The 20,884-nt window shown below is 33.7% G+C and overlaps 1 protein-coding gene across 3 annotated transcripts; it reads right to left on the reverse strand.

Annotated features, from left to right (window-relative positions):
- Positions 1-2,720: 2,720 nt before the first annotated feature.
- Positions 2,721-19,387, reverse strand: LOC140443054 (gamma-glutamyl hydrolase-like). Of its 3 annotated transcripts, XM_072534103.1 has the most exons (6): positions 19,232-19,387; positions 18,905-18,995; positions 11,828-11,969; positions 6,281-6,331; positions 3,378-3,604; positions 2,721-3,324 (listed from the first exon to the last, which is right to left on the reverse strand). In XM_072534103.1, exons 2-6 carry the CDS (start codon positions 18,906-18,908, stop codon positions 2,819-2,821), a joined length of 930 nt encoding a protein of 309 aa, XP_072390204.1. In that variant the 5' UTR covers positions 18,909-18,995; positions 19,232-19,387; the 3' UTR covers positions 2,721-2,818. The 3 variants fall into 3 exon arrangements, with proteins under 3 accessions (XP_072390204.1, XP_072390205.1, XP_072390203.1); XM_072534104.1 differs by lacking the exon at positions 19,232-19,387 and having other exon boundaries at positions 18,905-19,128; XM_072534102.1 differs by lacking the exons at positions 18,905-18,995; positions 19,232-19,387 and having other exon boundaries at positions 11,828-12,079.
- Positions 19,388-20,884: the final 1,497 nt, after the last annotated feature.

Below are 20,884 nucleotides of genomic sequence, written 5' to 3' on the forward strand. Positions count from 1 at the left end.
GATGGTTGCATTGCTTGTTACACATGCTGGCCAAACCTTTTTCCAACAGGCATTTAAAGTTGTTGGTCTTATTTGAGCGGAAGCAGATGTAACATGAATCAAACAATCAAAAATAGAAAACTGCTTCCACACGTCTTTTACTGTTAAGGGCTCATTTTCTAATTTATTCACGATGGATTTGTATAAATAAAGATAAGCTCAGTAAAAAATTTTAAACTATAAATGTTACTTAAATTTATTAACATAACATGTTAAACGTCTTTCTAAAACTTGTGTGTAAAATACTTTCCCTAGTTGTCTCCGGTAATTTTTAAAATGTTTTTTTATGTCTCCCGAAAAATTCTGTTTTTGCAACTTACAGAATTTTCTGATTAAGTCGACGATATGTTAAGAAGCCGGTTTATTGAACTTTAATTTCAACCAGTTTGTATATTGTAACATTCGAAGTACTTATCTCGAACTTGTACACTGTAACAAAGCGGATGTACATTTTTTAGGTGGGACCGCTATCTATCGTAATAAAAATAAACTGATTACATTCCAGGACCGTTACCACACAGTTTTAAATTTTCCATTGTATATCACTTTTATTTTTAGTTTGTTGTCTCTTGTAGCTCAGAAATATTATCAATGTTTGTACACTAACGACTGCTTCTACGATTCAGCGAAGCTCAAGACAAGTTCGGGAAGACGGATAAAGCTTTGTCACAAGATCTTTCAGTAGAAGAGTTTTGTTCGTTATTGTGTCGAAATGTTTAGGAAAATGGTTGGGAAGTCCGACTAGCAACAAATACGTTCCTAATTCCGGAGATATACAGGGTGTTTCAAAAAAAGGTAACCCCGTCTCTAAGGTAGATAAAAAACTGAAAAGTAATAGGGGTTTGCTTAGTAAAAAATTTTTGTAACGCCATTCGTTTTCAAGATACAGGGTGTTGAAGAAAAAAAAATTTTACGCATTTTTTACGATTTTGCCGAAACTACTGGCAAAATTGTAATGAAATTTTATACGAATATGTTTTGGAAGCTGATACATCCCATGTATCGTAGGTACTAAGTATTAGTCAATATAACTTTTTTAAGAGTATAATTATTAATCAAAATTTCAAGTAAACTTAAACATCATTCAATTTTACACGAAAAAGGTACTCTTGGTAAAACTCGATACTGTGTACCGTTTTCGGAATATTTTGATTTGAAAATTATAAAGTAATAATTCATGCTGGTATAAAATAGTTAGTAATTAAAAAAAAACTCACAAGAAGAAAATTAAATTAATGACTAAGAACATAAAATAAAATTCAATTACAGTAAGTGTTCAAAATGCCCTCCGTTTTCGCGAATACACAAGTCTATTCTTTTTTCTAAAGATTCCATTAACCTTCTAAACAGTAGGGGATCAGCTATGATGACATTAAATTGACGTTGATTTCTTTCTTTCAATTCTTGGCGTGAATTTACCTCTGTAGCATAGACTTTTTCCTTAATATACGACCAAACTGCGTAGTCCAAAGGGTAAAAATCGCATGACCGAGGAGGCCAATGAATCGGAGGTTCTGCACCTCTACCAATCCATCGATTCGGAAAATGATTACTCAACCAATTACGACACCTTCTATCAAAGTGTGGTGGAGCTCCATCGTGCATAAAAAATAAAGATCTTCGCTCGTTTAGCGTTAAATCTTCTAATATCTCGAATAAGGAATTGTTTAAAAAATCAGGATACATATCACCATTTAAATTTCCAGGTAGAATATGATAACCTATTAATTTGTTACCTAAAGTTGCTGCCCAAACATTAACTTTAAATAAGTGTTGGTAATGTGATACCCTTTTGACTCGTGGATTCTCATCACACCAGTAGTGTGCATTATGGGAGTTAAACATACCTTGTCGCGTAAAGGTGGTCTAAAGATCAAGTAAATTTAAAATATTATTTTCTTTATTAATTGTTCTTGTTCTTGGTCTACCAGAACTTATTTTATTACAATGTTGCTAGTAGTTTCGGCAAAATCATAAAAAATGCGTAAAATTTTTTTTTTCTTCAACGCCCTGTATCTTGAAAACGGATGGCGTTACAAAAATTTTTTACTAAGCAAACCCCAATTATTTTTCAGTTTTTTACCTACCCTAGAGACGGGGTTACCTTTTTTTGAAACACCCTGTATTTAAGTCTCTTGTGGAGGTTGAAACTTTCGTGATTTGTTTTGAAAGTCTTATATTTCTGTATATAAATTCTCAAGCCAAGATTCTTTGGCTTGCTTAATTTTTCTTTTTATGAGTTTGTGGATTTCGCGGTTATTGTTAATATTTCTATTTTTATGTTTCGGTTGAACTTCCATCAGGTCTAGGATTTCCTGTGTCATTCACTAATTTTTTACCAATATTATAGGTGTTTTCAAAGACTCTCATACTTCCTCTAAAATCGTGTTTTATATGTCGTACCAACATTCGTTAATGGCTCTGTTTTCGTTTGGTATATTAGTTATTTTGTGTATTTTTCCAGTTATCTGCTGTGATATGTGTGCACGTATAAGAGAGGTCATTTCTGCTAAAGGAGGACCTTATATATAGATTCTCAGTCTACTTATCTCAGTCTACAGATTACGATGGTATGTAATTATTAAAAGTTGAGATTTTAGACAATTTTTTTTAATTTTCGTTTGTTCCAAATAATTCAACAGTATAGTAGTATGTCTATTGCGAAAATAAAACAATCTTAATTATTTTAATTTAATATATTTCCTTGCAAAAGGATTAAAAATTACAACAAAATTAAAATTAAAATCTAAAACGAAAAAAATATCACAAAAAGACTAGATTATACTTCATTAGCAGCGACTAGAGGGCACCGCTTATAATCATTTTCAGTAAAGGCGTAAAGCTGCTCGTAAGATGACCCTTTAATACCAGTATACAGAGGATTATAGTTATAAATCAAAGTTTTCAGTTCGGTGTATTCGTCTGGAAAACGATTGTTATTCTTCCTACACTCGTCCACAAAGAAAGTGGCAAAAAACTGTGAGACTCTAATGGCCCCGGATGAGTGAGGAATGCCGGTATTGTTTTGGAACTCGAAAATGTTTTTCTCCGGATGAAACTGCAATCCGTATATGGGATACTTTTTGCTTTCCATCGAAGAAATAAAACGCAGGTTTCGGGCGTCTTTATTCGTCGTCAGAATATTCCAATCGTCTAGAATTTCATGTTTCCTGAGAACATCTTCAGTTAGACCATACCGGTGGAAATTGTACGTGACGTTCTTCGCTCCTAAGATTTGTATCAGTTGCTTTGGTGTTCTCGAGTACATTTTGCTCTTTTCGTAACCTAAAAAGTGTCTAGATATCTATAAATCTTTGATAAGCTCATTCGATACGTACCTTCGATGAATTCCAACGGGAGGGCGACGTTCTTTAGTATTCGATCGATTCTAATATCAGTACCAAGTTGTGAAAATACTAAAGCTTGCATCCCCAAACAGATGCCCCACACGGGGTAGTAAATACCCTTATTGTTCAGTTCTACGGCTAAGTTATATATCTGCCTTGCAGTCTCTCCGTATCCATCAGTTTCGTTAAAATAAGTACCTCCACCAGGAAAGAGTATTCTAAAAAAATTTTAGTGTCATCACAGATATCAAAGTATTTCAGGAGGAGAAGTTAACATTGTTGCCAAACTTATTGTTTTTATTTGAACTGTCGTCTTTTTTAACATTTGATAAATGTGCTAAGACAATCAAATTTTAAAGACAATTCGAAAAAAAAAACAACACAGGTGGTTGAGATTTTTTTTGGTCGAGTGAATCATTTTTTGATACATACCATTTTATGACAATTAAATTTTTTAATGATATTTACAATTTCTAACATTAATTTATTTAAATTTTTTTATTCACGTGTGATTTTGAAAATTTTGAAAATTTTTTATATTTGTGTGAGCGAAAAATTTGTCGTATTTCCAACAAATCGAGGAAATTTAAAGTTCTACATTTGTCGGAAATAATATTTCACTAATTAAAAGCTTCGTATTTGGCGGGGAGAGTACTTCAAGAGAAAAACAAATGTCTACGACGGGAAATAACAGTTTGGAAGAGAAAAAACAAACGGAAAACTTGGAAACAACAACCATGGAAACAAAAACACCGGAACTATCAGGATTTGAAAAGATTTTACAAGGGATACAAGGGCAATCACAAAAAATGGATGAAAATCAACGGGAAACAAAACAAGCAATAGAACAAAACAACCGGAATATACAACAGCGTCTGTAAAATTATGAACAGGAAATTAAATGATATGTAGAGGGGATAAAGAGAGACATGGTACAACAGATGGAAGAGATAACACTAAAGAATGCAAAACAGGAAACAGGGATTTAAAAAAATTAAAAATAAAATGATGGAGACAAAGAATTGTAGGAAAAGGAACTAGAGAATCTGGAAATCAAGTTGGAGAACGCTTTTCAAGAAGACATGAAAGAAGTGGAGAAAATAATTAAACAAATAGAAAAACAAGTCATATTACAGGTGACGTGAAAATCCAATTTGGCGGGATGTGAAAAAATTACACCCGGTTCTTTTCATTAAGAATTAAAAAAAAAACTACAGTATGTTGAAAATTTCAAAACATGTAAGGAAAATATCAGAAACCATCTCAAGGATGAAGCGAGCCTATGGTTTAAGAGTAAAGAAGATGAATTTACTAGTTGGGAAAACTTTGAAAAAAGATTTTTAAATTATTTCTGGGGCAAAATCCAGCAACTAGAAATCAACAAAGAACTGCAGAACGGGAGATACAATGAGAGGATGGGAATGTCAGAAAATACATATGCAATACAGGTCTAAAACAAGGATAAACATTTTGAATAGAATTATTCAGCGGAAAAATTGGTAGAATTCATTGCCAGACATTTTGAGGAAACGTTAGAAGATCACATCACTTTGCAAAATTACTAAGACATTGAGAGTCTTTGTCAATTTTTACAAATAAAAGAATCGCGTCTTCGAGACAGAAGAATTAGAAGACCACAAGGAACGCAGAACTACAGAGATAGGGGACAAAATTATCGTCAAAAACGGCCCAGAAGAGAATTTATCCCGAGGAGAGAACACGAAAATAGAGAAAACAGGAGAGAGAATTACAAATCCAGGAACCAACAAGGGAACAGAGACAGGTACAGGGAAAATCGTAATAGAAATACATACACAAACTCTAAAGAGAATAACAATTACATGAGAACAAATGAACAAGGATACCGGAACAACAGATAAGCCAGGAGAAATGAGAAGAGAAGGCAATAACGCACAAGTCGAAGAATCCGGGGAAAAGAGACAATGCGATGACAGAAGTAATACAGAAAGATAACAGGAGGGTTGTCAAGAGACAACAAACCGGAATTTTCACCCCCAGTCACCCAAAGGAATTTATAAAACTGGCAGGATATAACGAGAAAGAAAATGGATCAAATTTAAAATTTGTGAATGGATTTATAAATTAATGAATCGCTCATAAAAATTTTGATAGACACTGGCTTTGAAATCTCACTGGTAAATAGAAAATTGATAGAAAAAGTTAATTGACAAATTTAATTTACAAAATACCTCGGTGAATCTAGTGGGCGAAAATAAACGAACATTTGCAACGACAAATGAAGGTATACGAATTAGGGTACGATTGGGAAAGAAATTTTTTTCACTACAATGTATGATGATGCCGAATATGTCTCATGATATGATAGTAGGTGTAGATGAATTATCGGAAAACCATGTAATAATCGTTAAAAAAAAACAAAGAAAATCAAGGATGAAGAGGAAGAACTGGAGGCAAAATTAGATAAGGACAAGGAATATGAAAAAGGAATATAGATAGAGAAACTGATAGAAATGAATATGTCAACGAAACAAGGATAAAAAAAATTAAAAGAATTAATACCTGGAATTCCTCACAAGAGATGAGTCCAGAGGAAGGAGAAAAGGAAAAGATAGAAGAAATTAAAGCATGGCATTCCTCAAAAGATCCAAGCCCAGAAGAAAGAAAGAGTAAGGAAGAAGAGAGAGATAAAATAAGACATTCACACATGGGAGGCATGGAACGAGGTGGTACATATTTTTTGTTTATTTTTTCCCTTGTTGCAGGCTTTGCCGATACTTTCAACCTTTATTTTACTATGAACTCGCATCAACCTTTTCTTGTTATATACATAATGCTCGTATATAAACACATAATTTTTATAAGACCTACTGCAATTATAATAATCCTGATAAGAAAATGATCCAAACAATTACCCGTTAGTGTAGCTAACAACTTTTTCATAATATTCTTTTCGCTTTCCTATCCTGAAACAAAAAAAAAATAGAAAAAATTATATTTAAAATTAGGTATTGCTCAATCGTCTTTTTATAGTCTAACAATCAATTGAAGAGGGTGACTCATTGACGATACTCAAATTTTAGACCCTGAACTATTGGGATATTCCACATTTCCACTTTCATTATTTGTTTTAGAATTGAATTATTTTATTACAAATTAATTCAATCGTGATGTCTCTATACGCATTAAGATTATTGTAAAATATTAAGTTGACGTAAGACAATTTTAGTGTTGAGTAGAAAGGACACTTTTTTCTTTTTAATAAAAGTGGCTTTTTCTTTTTAATAAAAGTTTATGGATATTTTTGTTCAATTAACAACTGAAACTCAACAGTACAATGCCAAAAAGACTATTTTGATAAAAACAAAATCAGAAATTTAATCATAGCTAGGTTCATAGCTAGAAATAATGATAAGAAAATTTTAGAAGCAAAGTTGTTAAAAAAAAACAAGAGGACCATCGAAGAGTTATAGAAAGTTTTAAAGAAATATTGAATGGTTTCTTTTGGGGAATTGATCAAAAGAATTAGACATAATTGAGAGGTGAAAGATAAGATCTACTTCGACTTACATAGAAGATAAAACGCATGGTAAAAAATCATTGTTAAGACGCTAAAATTCATTATTAAACGTATGAGAAGGTGGTGATTTACAATTGCCATTTGAATCGCCAACTTTCGGAAACGGACGATTGAATAAGAAGACAAGAGAGTTACTGAAATGTTAATCTGGCCAAAATATTTATTGGGTCAGATAGTCTGGCCACCCTAAAGACTCTGTAATTTAAAAGTTATGAGTAGGTAACAGTTTGGACCTGCTGCAAACACTCTGTCAAACATGGCAGAAAAATATTTCTCGTAATGGGACTGGTGATAACCTGATCTAGAAGCCTAAAGTTTAGACTTAACAGCAATGTATGAGAGGCACACAGTCTAAGCAGAAACGACATCAGCCTCGACTTGCTGTAATAAACTACAGCTTAATATAAAGGGGTAGAATGCGAAAACATGTAGTTGCTTCCAGTTTACTCTACTTAGCCTCTTCTACTCAAATCCGACTCTTACCTTCACGCTGGTGCCCCCTGTTAAACCGAGCAACCCAACTGGAGATCCGGTATCCAACCCGGGTGGAAAGTTGGGTCGGAAACTGACGAGAGCGGGTGAACTGGTCCTCCAGGTTGGGGGTTGGACGTAGGGTTAACACCCCGACACCGTAAAAAACAGCATGTTACGAAAATTCAAGGTAAAGTTTCCGGACTGAAATCTAGACGACGACTCGGCGCGAAAAAGGACAATGATTTAGGATTATTCTCGTGGAATGTAAGATCTCTCTACAGGCTAGGAGCCTTGCAATCTCTCATTAACAATGTAGGAGTATATAAGAGCGATATAATTGCACTTCAGGAAATGAGATGGTTGGGAAATAAAATATTAGAGAAATGAATCATACCATATATTATAGCTGCCAACCAACGGAACACAAATTAGGAACGGGATTCATAGTCAATAAAAGAGTAAAGCACCTTATAATAGACTTGAAACCTCTCAACGAAAGGCTATGCACACTAAGAATCAGAGGTAAATTCTTTAAATATTCAATAATAAATGCCCATGCACCAACTGAGGAGAAGCCGGATGAAGAAAAAGAACAATTTTATGAACAACTGGAAAATATCATACAACATTGTCCTAGAAATGACGTAAAGGTGTTAATAGGAGATTTTAATGCAAAGATAGGTAAGGAGAGGAAATACATGCCAACCATTGGAATTCACAGTTTACATGAAGAGTCAAACAACAACAGAACTCGACTAATACACTTAGCCTCCTCCATGAACATGGTGATTGCCAGCACATGCTTCAGGCACAAAGATATACATAAGGGAACATGGAGAAGTCCAGATGGGAATACAGTAAACCAAATCGGCCATGTGGTGGTTGACGCAAGACACTTCAGCGACGTGATAGAAGTACGAGCAAGACTTGGGGCGAACCTAGACACGGACCATTACCTACTACAAGCTAAACTAAGAGCTAGAATCTCCAATGCAAAGAAACAAAAAGGAGTTAAAGAGGAAAGGTTTAAAGTAGAAGCATTGAAGAACCCTGAGATAGCTAAGAGATTCGAGGAAAGTCTCGAAAGAAAGCTGAAAAGCTGCACGGATGTTATAGTTGAAGATATTAACAAGTATTGGAGGCAGTGTAGAGCCATATTGGAAGAAGTGGCAACTGAAGTTATCGGAAAGCAAAAACGTAAAAAATTAAGGTCAGACTGGTACGATGAGGAATGCGCACGAGCAACGCAAAGAAAAAATCGGTCATATAGAAGACTCCAAGGGCGAAGAACGAGACAAACAGAGGAAGAGTATAGGCAGCTGAGACGAGAAGAAAAATGAATACCTAAAAAAAAGAAGAAAGAGCATATAGAGAGCTAAATAAAAGAACTAGAGAACTATAAGGCACAAGCAGAAACGCGAAAGTTCTACAAGAGGATTAACCAGAACAGGAAAGAATTCAAACCTAGATTATCAATCGTTAGAAATAGAACAGGTGAGATCATTGGTGATCAGGACCAGATACTAGAAAGATGGGCAGAAAACTTCGAGGAAAGGCTAAATATAAGAGGTGAGACAGGGCTTCCAACTCGAGGACATTGACGACGAAAGAGAGAAAGATAACATCTCAACAGAGGTAGAAGTCATCCAAGCTATACAAAAATTGAAAAAAAAACAAAGCTCCTGGGGCAGATGGCATCCCTTCGGAACTTTTAAAGCATGGCAAAAAAAAAAAACCTGACATACTGTATATGTAGACTGGTAGAACTGATCTGGAAGCAAATAAAGTTGCCAGAAGACTGGAATGTAGGTATAATTGTACCTATCCACAAGAAAGGAGATCAAACAATATATGACAACTACAGAGGAATAACCCTCCTAAACGTAACATACAAAATATTGGCATATATTCTTTACGACCGAATATCGGGATATTGTGAAGACATAATAGGTAAATATCAGTGTGGATTTCGTAAAGAAAGATCAACGACCGATCAAATATTCCTCCTAAGGCAAGCTCTGGAAAAAACATATGAGTATGGCATTGATACTGTAGCATTTGAAATTTATTGGAATCCCCTCGTATATGTGTTAATTGAAATCCCCTTATATATGCATTAGAATAACGAAGAATTTTTTCAATGTTTCTTAGTTCGTATCCTTCAATTTAAAACCCATATAATCTTTCGTTCTTTCTTTAGGTCGCCGCCGCCGATAATGAATCATTTTATTGTTTGTTTATGTCACAGGCGCAAATTCTTCGATGTTTCTTTGTTCAAACCGCCCGATATTGCGTTTTCAAATTAATCTACGTCTTAATTTCCGTTGTGTTTAGTTTATACGCTAAGTGCTTTGTTTGTTCGAACTTATGCGAGCAATTTTTAAAGATAATTTCGTCACTTTCGTTGGAGTCGCGGTGAAGAGCGGCCAGCGTCATGTCCAAATTCAATTTGAATTTGTAGTTTTCTGTTTTTGTCCCTTTTCAGGGAAATCTTCGTCTTTCGTTATGGAAATCAATTTTAGTAGCAGTTAATCAGAGGCAGAGTCATAAGATTTGTGCTTAGTGTCGGCTTCGGCCTCAAATGGTCGATCCAATTTGCAGTGTGAGATCCAGTCCCTTTTGTTCGTGTGTTCGTGTCCAGGATTCAACTCCATCCACGTCAGATTTTCGTTCCAGATTATGGAGTTGGCTTCCCTTTGTTCCAGAGTTTCGTTCTTGCAGTTTCAGTCCAGAGATGTAACAAGTTCCAGAGTTATGTGCGAAATAGTGAAATCCAGGTAACATTTTTTTGTGTAAATTTAAAATAAAGCAGACATTTTTTAAAAAAAGTAATAATTGCTTTCATACAAAAAAGAATTTGTAGTATTTAAAGTAGTAAATTTTATGGTTTGACTTTAGCTGTCAATTTATTTGTTCAGTTTTTTTAAATTTAATGTTAATTTATGACAGCCCGTTTTAGTATTTTTGATTTGTTTTGTTTTCTTTAAAAGAAAGGTTAGCTTACATGTAAATTTTGTAAGTTTTTGTTGTATCTCCAACTCCTGGAAATTGTAAACAGATGACACATGTAAGTTTTTTTGTATTTTTGTATTTTGCAGCTTTGTTCTTATATTTTTGTATTGTCTTTTTTGAGCATTCTTGTGTTCTCTATATTTTGTAACTGTTTGTGGTGACACAAAAATAAATGTTAAATTTTGTTTCTAACATCTGTTTATTTTTTTTAACTAACCTTTTTTGAGATTAATTTGAAAAAGATTTTGAATGTTTTGCATTTCTGATAATTATATCTCCAGTTACAACTAGCTGGTTGTAATACGTATAATTAGGCACCTCAAGTGGCGCCCTATATTAAATTTCTTGAGGTGTTTCCTGTTTCGTTTTGTTTTTGTTTGTCCCAAGAGATTTATGACCTTTTATTTCATTTTTCTGCAGTTGCCCCAATCCAAACCCCCTTGTCTTTTACTTATCCACGACCCCAGCTCTCCTACCAAAGCCTGAGTGCCCGTTCGCACAAGTAGCGATTATTTTGCTTACCCTATCTTCGCCCCAAGAATTTCTATCCCCCATCTTCTACCCCTTGTATTAATACTTCTATGGTAGGCAAAATATTATCGTTACAATACTCATCACCTGTTTGTTCACCTGATAGAATTCAGCATACCAGTACACTTGGTAAAATTGGTGAAAGCGACCCTCTCAAGAGTCGTGTGTAAAGTTAGAGTGCACAACGGAGTTTCCAGAACGTTCCAGTCTCAGATAGGACTTAGACAAGGAGACAGTTTATCATGCCTTCTATTCAATATTGCACTAGAGAAAGCGATAAGAGAATCTGGAATAACAACCAGAGGAACTATTATTAATCGCAGCGTACAATTACTAGCGTACGCCGATGACATCGACATTATTGCAAGAGGAAAGGCGAACATGGTCAAATCATTCAAGGCCCTTGAAGCAGCAACAAAAAGAATGGGACTAGAGGTTAACACTAGTAAGACGAAGTATATGAAAGTATCAAATTATATACAAGCAGCACAACCCGAAGATCTAACGATCGGAACATATACTTTCGAAGGAGTAAGAGAGTTTATATACCTAGGCTCACAAATTAATCAGAATAATGCAGTAAGTGTAGAAATTAACGGATATATCTAGAACATAGAGCCTATTATGGATTAAAAAATTTTTTAACAACAAGCCTAGTTACAAAAAGAACAAAAATAGTGATATACAGAACTCTTATCAAGCCCACCCTCACCTACGCGTCGGAAACATGGACGATGACAAAGAGCGATGAAGAACGTTTAAGATGCTTTGAATGTAAAATCCTATTTTACTCCTATGCATGCAAGGCATAAAAAATACTTGCATAGCGTAAATGGTACTATATAATATAAAAGACGAAACTTACCATACTGGTATGACCCTGGCCCCGGCACTTTCCAAAAATTTCACGTACGAAGCTGCTATAAAACTACTGTAGTTATGTCTTTCAGGCAAATACTTGCTGACTATATATGTCTCTTGTGATAAAATTCCTATTATCGGTGTTTCTAAAGCAAAAAGACACAATTTTATATTCGCTAACATAGTCAAAATAAACATAGTAAGATTCATTGTATTTGTTCAGTAAATGGTGAGAGGATGTATAGTAGACTAAAATATAATCTTATACAACAGATATATCGAGTGGAAAAACTGTTTATCTGGAGGTCAATGTACACGGTCAATTGCAGATACAATGCAATGTTTTTTATTGATTGTGTGTTTCTTACAAATGTAATAATAAGTTGTTAATTTAAAGAATAAATCAAAAATAAATACTCTTTAGTTTATATAAATGTAAGTATTAACAAAATAAAATATCATAAATTCCTCAGTTTGTCTTTTAGTCCAGGGTAACAAGTTATTCCCAGGACTGTGTCTCAGGGAGGTATCTTGACAAGTTTTTAAGTTTGACACATAATCAACCCATGAGATATACAGTAAATCGTTTACCCAATGCTCATATTTTGAATGCTTCCATGCGGTTCATCATCATCAGTGGCATTACAGCTCGTTATGAGCCAAAGCCTTCTTCAGAACAATCTTCCATTCGCCCCTGTTTCTGGCAACTCTTCTCCATGCTTTAATTCCGATGGATTTTAGATCATCCTCTATGTTATCTTGAAACCTAAGTTTTGGTCTTCCTCTGACTCGTCTTCCCACTGGTCCTCTTCGGTCGAAAATTTTTCTGATCGTGGAATCTTCATCTCGCCTAATTACATGTCCTATCCATCGAAGGCGTGCTAATTTAATACATTTTATAACGTCAGGTTCCCCAAAACTTCTATATAACTCAAAGTTGTAGCGCCTACGCCACAAACCCTGTTCTTGGATTCCTCCATATATTTTCCTTAGAATTTTTCTCTCGAAACGTTTAAGCAATTCTTGGTCGTTCTGTGTAAGTGACCACGTTTCAGACCCGTATGTTAACACTGGCCTTATTAGTGTTTTATATATGGTAACTTTAATTTTTCTTGGTAGTTTTGGGGCCATATGTTTCCTCAAGCCATAATAGCACTTATTGGCAAGCACTATTTTTTTTTTAATTTCTTCGCTGACATTGTTGTCTTTGGTCAGCAGCGAGCCCAGGTAGACGAAGGTGTCCACACCTTCCAGTTCCAGATCATCAATTAATAGTCTAGGTATCTGGTTGCCTGATCTAGTACAATACATATACTTGGTTTTCTGTGCGTTTATTTTTAAACCCATTCTAAGTGCAGACGCCCTTAGTGATCGAAATGCTGCGATCAGAGATTCTGTGGACCTAGCAATAATGTCTATGTCATCTGCATATCCGATCACTTGTACAGATTTATTAAAGGTGGTGCCATTCGTATTAATATGGCACTGTCGAATTACTTTTTCTAGTGCAAGGTTAAATAAGAGACACGACAGTCCGTCTCCCTGTCTCAGTCCATTTTCCATGCGGTTCATTGATTGTAATTTGATGGATTATATATTAGTCCAATAGTCACCGATTTGATCTCTAAAAACGAGACTAACAAGCTGAATTTTGCTGAGAATGTCAATTTTGGAACCGCAAAAAAGATACAAAGAACTTTAGGACTCCTAAAACCGGACTTCCTGTATGTCATAAAAAAATGTTTCAAACAAGAAATGTAAGATAATTTTAAACACAAATGTTTATTTGCACTTTTTCTGTAGAATGAACCGTCCTCTCAGACACAACGCTTGGAGCGACCGGCATTTTGAATGTCAATTTGCTCGCGAAATCAATGTTTTAAAATAAATTTGTATCATCTCGACGGTAAAAAATTTGATATCTTATGATCAGAGTGTCGTATCGACAAAAATAAAAATGCATTTTAAAGGTGAAGAGAGCAGCTTTCGTATACAAGTGTGGCATTTTGACATAAAGTCAGTTTCTCAGTTTCATAAAGCTGTTATATAAACGTTGAGCGATTTTTGCCATTTTTTACGATTCTCATGGGATCAATAAAATTTATCAGTTCCATTAACCGGTCGCTGTGGAATTTCCATTGTTAGCGCGTAAATTTCAATACTTATAACATGAAATTTCGATTTTGAGTTTTGGCAACAAATAGGAGGCATTTGAAATATGACTAAAAAACGCTGAATTTAAACTTTCACATTACAAACGATCTCACAACACGGGAAAGGATTCCACAAAGACGGCATTGGGTGGAATTTTAGCTGAAGTTGTATATTTTCGAAAAATGTACTTGTGCAATCGAATAGAAGCAGTTTTAAGCGTTTTCGATCGTTTGTGATGTGAAAGTTTAGGCTTATTTCAAATGCCTCATATTTGTTGCCAAAGCTCAAAATTGAACCACCATTTAGAAGAAGGAAATGAATCCACAAAGTAGATTTTCAAAAAATCAATAAAAACTGTTCGTTCTATTTAATTTTTTCTTGTTTAATAATGACATCTACTATAAAGTACAGTTTAGTGAAAGAAAGTTCTCGTTCTCGTGAAAAAGCTTATTTTATTTAAAGTCATTTATAAAAAATAAACAAATACAAAAAAATCATTTCCATAAACTACTCTTCTTCCTCAATGATGTTAACGTATTGTCCTAAAGTTTTGGGAAAAATTTCACCTGGTCTGATTGAGAAGCAAAATGCATTTAACAAAGAAGGCCATGGAATTGAAATGTCATCAGTTATTGACATTTAATAAACAAAGCAGAATATTTTGGTTTGTGCTCTGCAAAATGTCTTATAAAATTGATATTCGTCGAGGTGTTTATAATATGGTTGGGCGAATGTCGAAACGAGATATTGTTAATATTTATCGAGATCAAAACATAAGCAAATCGACAATTTATCGCACAATCAGAGAATGTGAAGAAGGGATACCATGTGTTAACTTGCGTAAAAGTGGCCGACCGCGGATTTTGAACCATATAAGAGAGGCAAGACTGATTGAAGCAGCTAAGAACAAAATTGGGGTCTCACAGCCAAAACTGGCCAGAAGATTTCATGTTGGAAAGACTACAGTATACAGGACCCTATCGAGTAACAATATTATCTACCGGAAAAGAAGGAAAGCTCCAAAATACACAGAGGATCAATTAGAGAGAATTCCGAGATGTTGCCGCGCATTAAGGCGAGTGCATTTCGTCAACAAGTTGATCGTGATGGACGACGAAAAATATTTTACTTTGTCCAACTCTGAGATGAAGGGTAACGATGGGTTTTACACGAACGAATACGAAAATGTACCTGATGAAATAAAATTCAAAAGTAAGGAAAAATTTGAGGATAAAATTTTGGTATGGTGTGCAATTTCTGAGGCTGGCTTTATCTCACAGCCCTACATTGGTGTTGTTCGAGGCGAAGCCTTAAACGCAAATATTTATATTTAAAGATGTCTCTCTAAATTGCTTCAGTTTGTGAACACACATCATGCAAATGATCAAATAGTCTTTTGGCCAGATCTTGCTTCATGTTATTACGCGAGGATCACAAGGGACTGGTACGAAACTAACAACACTACCTTTGTACCGAAAGCAGACAATCCCCCCAACCTACCTCAGGCTCGTCCAATTGAAGAGTTCTGGGCAATATTAAGTCGGAAAGTCTATAATAACGGATGGAAAGCACAAAATCAGGAACAGTTAAGACGCCGCATATATACAAAAATTAGAGAAATTGACGCCGAGCTCGTCCAAAGGATGATGCAACGTGTCAGGGGAATTATTAGGCAAATCGAAAATAATGGTCCCTTGTCTGTCATTTGAATTTTGATTTATAATAAGGATAGTTAAGTTAAATTGTTGAATAATTTTATAAAAATATAAGATTATTGTGGTCAGAGTTATATGCTTTTGAAATTTTTCCCAAAACTTTAGGACCATACGTTATCTGATGTAGTAGTTGGCCATGTAAGGATGTTTTCGTAAAATTCTTTTTTATCTTCTGGAATATATGGAATTATTTTTCGAACGTCTTCCATCTTTTTCTCACTTATTGGTATTTTTGCCCTGTATGGTCTGGTAGTAGACAATGAAGGGATCACCCCATTTTTTTGAAGAAGAAACCTCTGTGTCAGAAAACCATCTTTTTGTTCTGAAACTGTTACATAGCCTTTATGAGAAAAAGAATACTCTAAAGTCTAAATATCTATATTTGGATATCATAAATGCAGACATTTTGTCCACCGACTTACAAGTTTTTTTGTAATAATTTTTTCAGGTATTTTTAAAGTCAAATATGTCGTCTGAGGTGATTGTTGTTACCGAAAATCCTCTTGTTTTGGCAGTAGATATCATTAGATTGTATTCCTCTGGTACGTAAATCCTATCTTTTCTCCTGATAAGTCTTTTTGCTGTTCCGAAATTTCGATCGCACTGTAAAAAAGAGTATCCACGCACAGGAAAGTACTTATAAACTTTATCGAACCGTCCAGTCGAAACCAACATGAGCATGAACCGTATCATATTGTCATATTGTCAGGGTATTGTTTCTATTCTGTCCTCCGAAAGTGTCACTAAACACTTGAAATTCGTTTATAGCAGGATCCATATTCTGGATTGTCTTCCAAATTAGGCTACATAGTCATCTGGTCCTCTTTTAGCTTCTCCTTCATGGTACGTGTAAAAATCTGCACAATTTGTTTTCAAATCGTGGACACAAAACATGTAAAGCCATAGTTTCCTGAGATAGAACATTTTCTGCACTGGTATTTTGGGAAGCGGAAGATTTTGCATGTAATCGCAAACAATAACTCCGACATTTTCCTTTTCTTGACCTAATCTCAAAACTTCTTGCTGCTTCAGGTAAAACTTTTTAGCTCGTCTCAGATGTACCATCTTTTCTGCAACTGCTATACGCTTGGCGTTTTCATTCAGCGTTTTACTTGTTATTTTAGGCTCAAGTTCTTCACAAGTTGAACAAACGTCAACCTGTAGTCTTCTAAATCTGTAGCCATGGTTATCATTATAGTATTTGGCATGTTCGGGATACTTATTGCAAAAGAGTTCATGCATTATCTTTACATTGAGGTTAACATCCAAATATTGAATTAATCTAGTGCTGCAATGTGATTCTTTTAACGGAAGTGATCGAATGTGATAATCGTTCGCAAGAACTTGTCATCTAAATTGTTGCCACGATTTAAATGAATACCACTGTGAGCCACCGGTAATTTTCCTTCGACAATAACAGAGGTCAGTGGAAAAATTGCTTTATTTTTTATAGCATACAAGATTGAAAAAGCTTGCCTACATACCTTAGCTCTTGCAGAATTTATTTAGATAAAATAACGAAAAGTATTGTCACACCTTTTAGGATTTTCATTTTTGGATCGTCTTCGAAGAACTTTCGAGCAGTTTATCAGGCTCATAAGAAAAGTATCCTGTTCATTTTTTGGACGTCCACTGTACACGCTTTGTAGAATCGTTTGCTTTTCTTCTAAATTAAACTTCTGTGTGTATAAATGTTTATTTCGTACACCCCGTTTTCTCTTCCGTGACGTCGTAGTAACATAAAATATTTATATTACTGTCTTCACTGCTATTACTATCACTAGTACTTGACATTTTTCTGTTAAAAATATCAACAAACAAAACAAGAACGAGACTTACGTAGATGTCAACAGCAAATGAATTGTATTTTCATCACCACTAGTTACAGCATGTCGTCGTAGGCCGCCAAAAAACAGGTGACAAACATATTCAACCGTAAGTTTGAAGAAAAAAATAATTCCGTGATTTATTTAATTCTTAAAACTGTCGAACATTTCGTGTTGGAATATCTCCGTAACTTATATGGTGTTTATTCCCTACTTAGCGCGGACAGATGGGTCTTGCCTTAAAAGGTATATTTTTGTTAAAAAGTTGTTTCGCCATATTTTGGCGTTTATTCCCTTCTAACTGGTGGTTCAACTGAAATTTCATGTTATCGACTTTAAAGATTATGCTTTAACAATGCAAATTACACTACTACCGGCCAATGAAAGTGATAAATCATATCGATCCCATGAGAAACGTAAAGAATGGCAAAAATTCTTTTTTTTTTTCAGGTACAGTGAACGTGAACACAATGACGAAAGAGGAAAAAAGAGTGTTTGGTCAGAAGACTCTATGAAAATGACAATCAAGCAAATATTAGAAAAGAAAATGACTATTTGACAACCTTCTTTTCATTTTTTGTCCAACTGGCAGACAGAATCAAACAGCTAAAAGAAGGTGGGGATGTGGAAATGAAGCAACTCATTTTAAGAAGACATTTTCTGAAGAGCTAAAATTAAATTTACTACCAAAAGTTACTGGTTGAATTAGTAAAAAAGTTTTAAAGTAGAGAAGAAAATTTGGGAAATGTGCTATATTGACACAAATTTTGAGAAATTTGAGTAAAGTGGCTATATACTTTAACAACATGTCTAAAATTCAGATTTAATTGTAGGCAATAAAATAATAATCAGTTGTACAGTTTTATACATATTTCTAAAAATCTTCAGAAATCAAATAAACCAAAAATTCCTAATTAACATAAATAATACTATCTTTAAACCAACTAATTACCCTAATTTTTGATAATTTACATTTTAAATATACTTTAATTGCTGGTTTATTTGCTAATACTAAACAATTGTTTTCAAGGAAAAAATATTTGAGTTATCCTGATTATATTATATTAATATATATATATATATATATATATATATATATATATATATATTAATATATATATATATATATATATATATATATATATATATATATATATATATATATATATACATATATATATATATATATATATATATATATATATATATATATATATATATATATATATATATATATATCATAATATCCTTCAGATTCTTTTTAATATATATTATTTAGCTAGGGGTCTGTAACTCCTAGTAGAAGTATATTACTTACAAAAAATGGAGAGCAAAACATATTTAAATCTTTTTCCATTATACTATATAGATTACATTTTTACTTACCCATTTTATAAGTTTACTAAAAACTTGTCCACATGGAATAAGCACATACAAGGTAAAATATTCTTGGCATTGCTAGTGATTAAAACTATACCTAAAAGCGACTATATCAGAAAGATGGGCAATTGTCAACCGAAAATAGATTTATATGAAATAAAAATAAATGATAACCAAGTGTCATTAACAGGAAGTTTAACGTAGTTTATTGACTCGTTTTCTACAATATTTAGTTTTGAAATTGGTTTCTAACATAAAGATTTTATAAAAATTATGTCAATGTTTCTATATTTAGCTTGATGTAGTAAGATTAGAATTTCGTAAATTATTTACCTGTTAAATACTATATACGATAATGTCAGATGGATTTACTGCTTTATGGTAAACATTACATTAAGTAGTTTGTTTATAATCATTTTTAACAAATATACAAATCAATTTCAAAACAAATAATAAATGTAGGACCAACTTCAAGGCAATTGTGCAATCGGCTTCTTTTCGGATATAGTTACACAGACTATCATATAACAGGATCTTCAGCTACTCCTTTATGATGTAAATTATCTAAATTTCGTTTTAATTATTTGTATAAATGTATCGGTATCAGTAGAATTATTTTTTGGTATTTGCAGAGAATTTTTTGTTGTAATGTTTACAATATTTTATTTTCGTTTTCTTATATGAGTTAATTTTTCATATTTAGATGTTTCTTGTTGTAGTATATAAATCTTTTTCTTCTTCTTCTAATTACGCTACAACCCTTTGTGAGTCTTGGCCTGCTTAACAATGTTCTTCCATTCTGCCCTGTCGGATACTTTCCTTCGCCACTGCCTGATGTTCATGGTTTTAAGATGCCTCTCTACGTCGTCTATGCATCTTTTACGGGGCCTTCCTCTTGTTCTGTTTCCTTGGAGCTTCCATCACTGGACTGCTTTTACAGCTCGATTATCCCATCACTGGACTGCTTTTACAGCTCGATTATCTGGCATTATTTCTAGGTGACCAAGCCAGTTTAGTCTTTGTGACTTTACAAATCTAACAATATCTGCGCTCTGCATTAATTCATCCAGCTCGTGGTTCATTTTAATTCTCCACGAACCATCGCTGCATTGGGTTGGTCCAAATATCTTCCTTAGTATTTTGCGCTCAAATATTCTCAGTTGATTTTCATCAGTGGTTGAGAAGGTCCACGTTTCACATCCATATGTGACCACTGGTCTAATTACTGTTTTCTAGATTCTAAGCTTAGACTCATGATTCAGTAACTTACTTTTCATTGTAAGTCTTTGTATGCATAAAAGCACTTATTACCACTAAGAATCCGTGCTTGTATTTCTTGACTGATTCAATTGTACATAGTCTAGTTTAGATTTTTATACAAATTAATCGTTCTTACCTACATCTTCTTTCTCATCACTGGAAACGTTTTTAAAAAGAAATGGAACTTGACTTTTAGGGTCTACAAAAGGAAATATGGCGCCTTACATGAGGTCAAAGATTAAAGGCAAACTAGAAATTAGAAGATCCCAAACACATAGAAGAGGATAGGTGGATTGACTATCTAAAGAACCTGTATTCAGGGATGCAACAAATGAAATTTGAATTGATTTTTAACTTACGAAAAATTTGGAAATTTATTTATAAAAATTGGTACCACTTTTGAAGATGGGTAACCTACATACAGTAGAGCATCGATTATCGGAACTAATTGGGGCACATAGGTGTTCGGATAATCGAACTATACATCGAACATATAGTCATATATATATATATATATATATATATATATATATATATATATATATATATATATATACATCGAACTTATAGTCATACATATTTATCCACAAGTGAATGAAAGCCAAATTTATATACCTACATATTTATTTATATCTTTAATGACAAATAGGAATTAAACAAAAAAGTGTAGTCTTTGCATATTTTTAGATACAATATTGAAGAAATTTTAAGCGTTAATTACTAATC

Source organism: Diabrotica undecimpunctata, chromosome 6, assembly GCF_040954645.1.
Source record: "Diabrotica undecimpunctata isolate CICGRU chromosome 6, icDiaUnde3, whole genome shotgun sequence".
Classification (NCBI taxonomy): domain Eukaryota; kingdom Metazoa; phylum Arthropoda; class Insecta; order Coleoptera; family Chrysomelidae; genus Diabrotica; species Diabrotica undecimpunctata.